The 8,411-nt window shown below is 35.3% G+C and overlaps 1 protein-coding gene across 1 annotated transcript in view; it reads right to left on the bottom strand.

The window, feature by feature from the left end:
* Window positions 1–1,302: 1,302 nt before the first annotated feature.
* Window positions 1,303–8,411, bottom strand: part of LOC132823025 (versican core protein-like) — a 169,092-nt gene continuing 161,983 nt past the window's right edge. The window contains exons 10-13 of the mRNA XM_060836562.1: window positions 7,025–7,169; window positions 5,550–5,732; window positions 2,744–2,883; window positions 1,303–1,626 (exon numbers count right to left, since the gene is read on the bottom strand). Of these exons, the coding sequence (XP_060692545.1) occupies window positions 2,759–2,883; window positions 5,550–5,732; window positions 7,025–7,169 (453 nt within the window). The 3' untranslated portion in view covers window positions 1,303–1,626; window positions 2,744–2,758. The remainder of the gene's footprint in view (window positions 1,627–2,743; window positions 2,884–5,549; window positions 5,733–7,024; window positions 7,170–8,411) is intronic.

Genomic DNA, 8,411 nt, shown 5'->3' with positions numbered 1-8,411 from the left:
TATATCATAAATTATGTAAATTTACAAATGGAAAAATGGTGTGCTTTTTAATATATTTTAAAAGGTTGATTCATATGGTCAAACCTGGTTGGATAGATTGCTGGAAGTTTAACCATATGGTTTTGCATTTCCAATGACCTACATGCATCATTGACAAATTCCCCTCACAGAACACCACTATTGATTATCTGATTCAATAATTCTTGACTGTCAAGTCACATCTTCAATTTATTTTATAACTAATCAGTGGAAGTGTCCAAAGAAAGTGAAGACAACATCCATATTTTTAAGTTCTCTGTTATTTTCTTCTCCCAGGTTACTCACAAAAATGTCTTACAGATTAATATTCAATTCCTGCTTCAAGACAATCCAAGAGCATTGGCAATGATGTAAATTAGGGCATCAATATACAAGAAAATAACTAATTGTCACTGCATCCCAACATTGCAATATAGCCAAAGGCTTCAAATTTTTTTTTAATATTGCTCTTCAAGTCAGTTCTATCAGTAGGACTAAGGCATGAAAATAGAAACAGCATGATCAAAATTTGTTTTGGTTTCTTTGGTGAACCACAGTAAGTAAAAAAAAGTAACAAAAAGGTTTTCACTATTTCATTCACAAAATCCCAAACGTTCACATTATACACTATACAAGTTAAAATATAAATACAGCATTGTTCTGTGTGCATTGTCAAGAAATATAAAGCAAAAAAATCATACAGTGATTTTTGTTGATGCTAGTAAAAAGAGGAAACTGAAACGGCTGAAGCAACCAACATGTTTTCTATTCAGAAATTAATTTACTGCTGACCATATTAAGTTTCATTTTCAGAAGTCTTTGTTCTTACCACATGTTAACCATTGGACTTAAAGGTCATTTAATTCTTTCTTTCTGCCATAATCTCTCCATGATTGAATTTAAATCGATGGGATTTGGTTCTTCTCAGTATAATTTCTAAGTGGTTTCTATACAATCTTTCCACTCATTTCCACATTTTTGAATGTGGATAATTAGACCACGAGAATATAAAATACATTGCAATGAAATCTGAATCAAAATGATGTACTTAGATCTTTTCCCACAGTGCAAATTATAAAAGCCGGTGGTGCTTTATACAGATTCCAAAGGGTTAACAGCAGAAATGTTACAAAAATATATAGTTCATTTCTTCTCAATCCCATCCTTTCAAAGTAAATAAAATCCCAAGAATTAAACTACATTGTCATATGTGATGACCAACATATGCTACACAGCTGTCACATTCAGACATAAACATTCATTTTAAAAAATGCACTAAGATGGTTATATATACAAAAATTAATTTATTTTTTTGTTTTTTTTTACAAAAAAAGTAGGTTTATATTCACCCTTAGAAAAAGGCAGCTCCATATTGTAGTATGGTTAGTGAGGGCTGCAAAAAGCTGCCATATCTGAGAAAGTTAATATATTAGCACTTGTGACCTCAGAAAGAACCAACTGGCTTTTGGTAAGGTCATGTAGCGTCCTTTTGCACTTGCTATTCTGATTGCTTGTATCCAGGTGAGTTAAAGAGCAGCTTCACAATGCAGTCTCTGGGCTTGATCCCACCTTGCATCCTTAGAAATACAATACACAGGGGTCTTGTAGCTGTAGAAGTGAGAAATCGATTGAGGAAGAGGATGTTCAGTGTTTTTGAATCAGACAATTAATCATCCAGGTTCTGCAAAAACAGGTTTCACTCACATTAATGCACCATAACTGCCTCTATTTTCTGTTCACCTAAAATGGCTTATTATAGTGATCAGTAAATTTGGAGCAGCAATCAAAATGACTCTTGTGCGACCACCAGATTACTACAAGCAGCATGTTAACGCCTTCACATCCTGAACATGACTACTTGAAGCAATGTAAAATTTGGAAAGAAAGTAAGTTGAAATAGCCACTAGGGGTCACTGAAACCACAGGTAATCATTTTTCATATACTGTATATCAAACTGAGTCGTTAGCTCCGTTGGCCGGATGGCTAGTTTGCAATGTAGAGTAAGGCTAACAGCATGGGTTTAGTTTACACACTGATTGAGGTAACCATGTAGGCCCCCCTTCTCAACCTTGCCCATTTGTATGGTGACCCTCAAGTTAAACCACTCCCAGTTATCTTTCTCTCCAATGACAGCACAGTCCTCTGGAACTATGGTGACTTAACCTATGTCTCAAATGAGTGCAATAAATAATGAAATGAATTTATAAAATATATGCTAAAGTTAGCCCAGTAAAGTGAAAAGGTACAACTGAAATGGTGATTTATGATTGATTTGCAAATACTGCTGAAAAATGTAACTTTTCCACATATAAGAAACAGAAAACTAATGACATGAAAAGGTGCAAAAATGCTCTAAAATATTTTATATTGTTAAAGTAATCCTGCAAAGACATGTGCAGTATATGCACGCATAAATAAAAGGAGTTGTTCAATATTTGTAACACAAAATGGAGAATTATCTGTAAAATGCTGAATGTTAGAATTACGAAATTACAATGAAATATGAACAAACAACAGGGCCTCAGCTTCTATTCAATTTAACTTATTCAGATCATCATGAAATGAATGATTTACAATTGTTTTAACAATCACATTTTTGAAGACACTGCCGTTTGATCTTTCCCGATGTGCTTTGTCTTTTAAGAAATATTCCCCATCCCAATGTGTTACTAATGGCACTGTTTGGATCAGATGTGGCTCGAATAGCAAGGAACAGTTTCCCACCATTCAGTGGTGCAGTCAGTGCCCTGAATGGAATTTCCTGATCCAGCGATGATGGTGTCGGATCGGTTCTTGCGAAGTTTTCATTCCTTTTCGGTACAATCCATGAAAATACCTTCGGGAGTTTCGCTGATACGTTGAAGCTATTGGGTGCAAGGAAGAAAAGAGAGAATTAATGGAGTTGACAAAAAGAAATCAAATGATGAAATATTTGCAAACACTTTGTCAATGTGGGTTAAAATCATCAAAAGACAACTAATGCCGTAGGAGGTGAAACACACCATCTGTTGTGGTAGTGAGATACACAGACTAAATTCTGCATGCAGTCCTTGGCCAGTATTGAGTCTATGGTAAAGTTAAGATGCTGCATGTGGGTTCAGTCCTTTTAAGCAAGGGAGAAGATAAATTAGTCAAATTTTGAATTCTAGTCTTTATTGAGTGGCTCCTACTAGGAAATGTGGGACCATGGATATTGGACTCAGTCAGAAGTAAACTTGACTGCTATGCATCTTTAAAACTGGCAGAATACCTCGAGAGATAAGTTCATTGGAAGTTATTTGCTATGGAACCAAATCCCACCATGAGCAGGTACCTTCTCAAAAAGATAGGACTGCATCTTTCCTACAGGTCATTTTAAGCCAGCTCTCCTCAAGCATCATTCTACTGGAAGAAAAACCAAATTACATGACCTTAAAAAGTAGGTGGCTTTTTCTTGAATCTGGATTTATTTAAAAGTAAAATAAACGTCTAAAATAGTCAGTCTTAATTGGTAACTCCCAACAAAATATTTTTGTCACATCTTATTTCTTATGTTTTGCTGCAATGCTGTGAATTCAAATAGTATTGTTTACATTCCCAACATCAGGACTAAGTAATGCTGTACTGCTTTCTGAGAGAATGAATAGGAATGTGACCAACATGTCCTTTCACTTCAAACTTACAGGTACACAATAAAATTGTTCAGATGATGGCCTAGAAGAAATGTGAACCTTATTTAGGAGTTCAAATCATTAACAAAATTTAAAGCCCAAACTAACTACAAGCCATGATTTTACTGAAGTTAACTTTCCAAGAATAAATACCAAAGGAGCTGCTTAGTATGAACCTGGTAGTAACACTAATGTTATTTTATGTATTGAATTTTGTACATCAAATGGCATATAAGCTGTCTAGGGAAGGCAGCAGGTGTCATTTGATGAAATCCACAACAAAAAAAATTAAGTGAAAATAATAAAATCAACATCCACTTAAGCAAGTTACAATCCTGTTGCAAATACATAACTAGCAGTGCACAGGCTCTGGGAACAGGGCTACAAATCTCATTTTGACAAGTGCTACAACTTAACTTCAATTAATAAATCTGGAATATAAAGCTGGGTCAGTTATGCTGACTATAAATACGTTGATGATTATTGTGAAAAGTTGGTCCACCAAAGTCCTTGAGGGAAGAAAATCAAAATCCTTCTGAGAAATCATGAGTGGTGATAAATACTTGTTTTAGATTGTGTTGGGGCTGTTTTTATGCAGTGATTGGCTTGGAGAAGTTTTCACTTATCTACCTGAATTAGAGGAAAGCCTGCTAAGAATTGTGATTTGGAGATGCCGGTGTTGGATTGGGGTGTACAATGTTAAAAATCAGACAACACCAGGTTATAGTCCAATAGATTTAATTGGAAACACTAGCTTTTGGAGCGCTGCTCCTTCATCAGGCTGATGAAGGAGTAGCACTCTGAAGACTAGTGTTTCCAATTAAACCTATTGGACTATAACTGGGTGTTGTCTGATTTTTAACTCTGCCAAGAATCAGCTTATTAGAGGCAAGTTTGCTATCAACAAAATACCTATCTGATCTCTCTCATTTCTGAATGAGAAACCTCCACATCAGTTCAGGTTAAAACCTATTTGCTCTTTTGAAAAAGTTATGGCAAGAACATGTTAAGGTAGTATTTTCTGAGCAAATTGTGTCTGTACCAAGTATGCAACTTCAGAGACAACAGCGCATGATTATTGACTACCACATATGCGAGAACATCATAGAAATAGGTTCCACAACACCCTATACTTTATCCTTTCGTCTCTATGTTCTTTGTACACAATTTTAAAAAAATGTACAAAATAATGGGCTCCATACTGCAGGATTTAACAGAGGTATAGAATACAAGAGCAAGGTGATTGTGGTGAACTTATTTCTGATGCTGGTTGAACCTCAGCTGGAGTATTGGGTACAGAATGCACTGCCTGATAGTGTAGCACAGGTAGGTTCAGTAAGGCATTCTCAAGAGGGTATTAGATTTTTATTTAAAGAGAGACAATTTGGTGGGGGGGGGGTTGGCTATGGGAAAAAGCAGGAGATTAACACTGACTTTTAAATCTTCAGGGAGGCCAGTGTAGACAAAATGGGTTGAAGGACCTCCTTCTGCATTCTAACAGTTTTCATTGGCTAAGAGTGTGATTTGTGAACATTTAGAGGAGTATACATTTTATTTTTATATGATTACCTGTTAACCAGTTAGTGCAATTTTATTGAATACATTTTATTTTGACAATAAACTAATAACGTGTTTACAAAGAAACCTGATTGTTTGACCGTCTTACTTAAAACCAATATAGTTAAGACATTTAATTGGTAATCTTGCTACCTTAATGAAATATTTTTACCTTATGTTCTGACTTGTGGACTGGTGGGAATAGAACAATCATGCATTCCTCCAGCCTCAGCAGTAACAATATTTTAAACATCAAAAAAACTTTTCTCCTTTTTACTTTTTTTCCTCTCCTCCAATCTCAATAAAGTATTTATGCAACTTACGTGTTATGCAGGCGACTTTTGGTTTATCCCAGTATCCATTGGTTCGACACTTAATGACTGGAAAGTGGCGTTGGATAAAGCCTGCACTGCAGTGGTACCTGATCATAGAATTTATTTCATATCGAGGTTTCAACTTCCCAAACATCCTGGCATTCTTCACAACAGGCGGTTGACCACAGGCAACTAAATTAAGAAAGGAATGTCTTCTGTATCATTAATGACAACTTATTAGAGGAAATTTATTTCTTAACTTACAAAGTAATGGCAACCACTTTATATACCATAAGCTGAGCAGAATTACAGAAGAAAATTAGGAAGCAACTTCTACAATTGATTGGATAACAGCTAAGAAACTAGTATAAATAAGGTTTTAAAAGAAAACTCTGGTACAAAGTTGCAAATCACCAATCATTTTCTATAAATATAAATAGAAAGATATAAATTGAAATCAGGTGACAACAGCTTTGCTTCACTTAGAGGTCACCACTGATGATGTTACCTAGCCAGGTAATGAAACGTCTGGATATCAAACCTACAGCTCAGTGAGCAAACCTACACCCTAAACGTCAACCTAAGCTACAAACCTTCACAAGCCTTGCAAAAATTTTCTATAAAGTAAGGAGTTTGCATCTAATGTAAAAATCTTTAGTTATTGATAAAATCTGTCTTCTATTAATGCAACTGTTTGGCTTAAGTCCAAACCAAGGAGGAACAAAGCACTATTTTGCTCATTTTAAGGTTATAGGGACAAAGGCTTCGACCAGCAGCTAACATAATCGTAAAATGAAAGTCTATTATATTTCTGGTACACTAAGATATTTTAAATGAAAATCAGAGCATGTGTAAACACTCTTAAGATTGAAGGACCTAACATTTAACAATGAACGCATTCTGAAAAGCAGAGGCCTAAATTATTATAGTAAAATCAGTAAAAAAACAGAACCACATGTCAGTTTGTACTCTCGTCCATTATCTAGTCATCACTACTGTGAAATGTCTATAAATCTCAAATGATGTCAGGATGAGTTTAATTTTAATGCCCTCTAGGGTCGAAAACCTGTCATCACTCGGCTGAGGTGGAAGATACTGAAAATGAAACACTGTAATATTGCAGGGATCCATTTTGCATGGAGTGGATGCTTCTGAAGGATGAGTGAAAAATATTTTGACTACATAAGCAGAATATCTACTTTTGTATTCTAGGAGCATATAGCAGCATATTATGTGCGCCTTAACCTATGACTTTCCATCCATTAAAATGAGTGAATAAAGAATCACAGGTTTGGGATATGCAGATCACTGGTATATGTTTCCAGTATATAAATGAAGGAATGTCTTCACAAACCTCTTTACTACATATTGCTGTTATACTTTATGCTTTCATCTATGGGAAAGGTTTTGAAGAAATGTTGAAGGACAGGTTTGAGAAAGAAAAGGGGTAGAGCCAAGTATATGCAGTCAATGCTAGATCTTACCTGTGCCTTTTTTACAAGTGTAAGTTAGGTGGTAGTTACATGGAACATCATTCCACTGGCCACCTTCATGCCAGATCATAACAACACAGTCTTCTCCAGTAGAAAAGAAACTGTCAGGCTGGTGTGGGCGCCAATTTTCGTATTGCTATGTGAGAAACAAAAATACAAAGTTAAGAGAAAAGCTAAGTACTGCAGATGCTGGAGATCCAAAATAAAAAAGAAACAGGAAGTACTGGAGAAACTCAGCAGGTCTGCCAGCAACTTTAACTTCAAAGAAGAAAAATCAGCAATGTGTCTCTACAGATTGCTGAGTTTCTCCAGCACTTTCTACTTTTTATACGACAAAGACTTTGAATGGAATCATCTGGTTTATCAACAATACCCATCACAGAATTATAATGATAGTGTGCAACAGCTTTTGAGAACTGAATCAGCATGGTGACATAGCGTGGTACAGATGTAAATGAGCTTCTAGACACTAAAAATAGACATTTTTTTCTGCGCTCTAATTGCTGTGATGTTGATACTGGCAAACAGCCATGCCTAATATTAATTCAATTTATAGCAATTATAATGAACTGTCACACTCAATGCAGAGATTAAGTATATGTAGACAAGGCAGATACCAGAATAATAATATTTTGTTTTGAAAGGGAGAGTAATTTCATTGAGAATTGAATTTTGAATAATACAAGATTTACTAAACTGTAACATTCTTGATTCAGTGTCTGATGGCTACCTGAGCTTGTGTTCAAGACAATAAAAACATACTTGCCACATGTTCTTTGTGCTATAGATACAATGCTTCATTAGCCCTGTGCTTTAACATTGCAGTGGCCCTTGCTTTGAGGACACAGACACTTTTTGTGCTATAAAAACATGGGCCTGACTCATATCCTGTGAAATAAGATTTACTGCCCATCTCATATCTTGTAGCATATGATTCACTTTCTAAGTGCCCTCTGTCCTAAAGCAAGTGATCACATTTTCTTGGAATGCTTTCGTTTGATTTCAATGGATGTCTGCCATTTTTTCTGGAATCAGCTTCTTTTGTATCTCAATGCACAAAGGCTCTAGCTTTGAAACATTAAACTGGAATTTATTTTACCAAATAAATGAAGCTCTGAAGATAAAGTTTTGCTTAGACAACTTCAAAATGATATTGAACAATTATATCTTTTTAGGTATTGGTTAATGTAATAGCCTTTGCCTGCTGCAATGCAATAATAATATTCAAGGTATGAACATGCCAAGAGGTAATAATTCACCACATTTGCAATAGAGTTTGTACTCTATTCCTCTATTTGCATCAACAAGCACATCCATTCTCCTGATTCTGTGGTCACTATATATGTTGTGAATAACTATTCTCAATTTAATATCTCTG

Source organism: Hemiscyllium ocellatum, chromosome 2 (genome assembly GCF_020745735.1).
Source record: "Hemiscyllium ocellatum isolate sHemOce1 chromosome 2, sHemOce1.pat.X.cur, whole genome shotgun sequence".
Lineage (NCBI taxonomy): Eukaryota > Metazoa > Chordata > Chondrichthyes > Orectolobiformes > Hemiscylliidae > Hemiscyllium > Hemiscyllium ocellatum.
The sequence above is the reverse complement of the archived record's forward strand: the minus strand, read 5'-3'. Positions and strand labels throughout refer to the sequence as shown.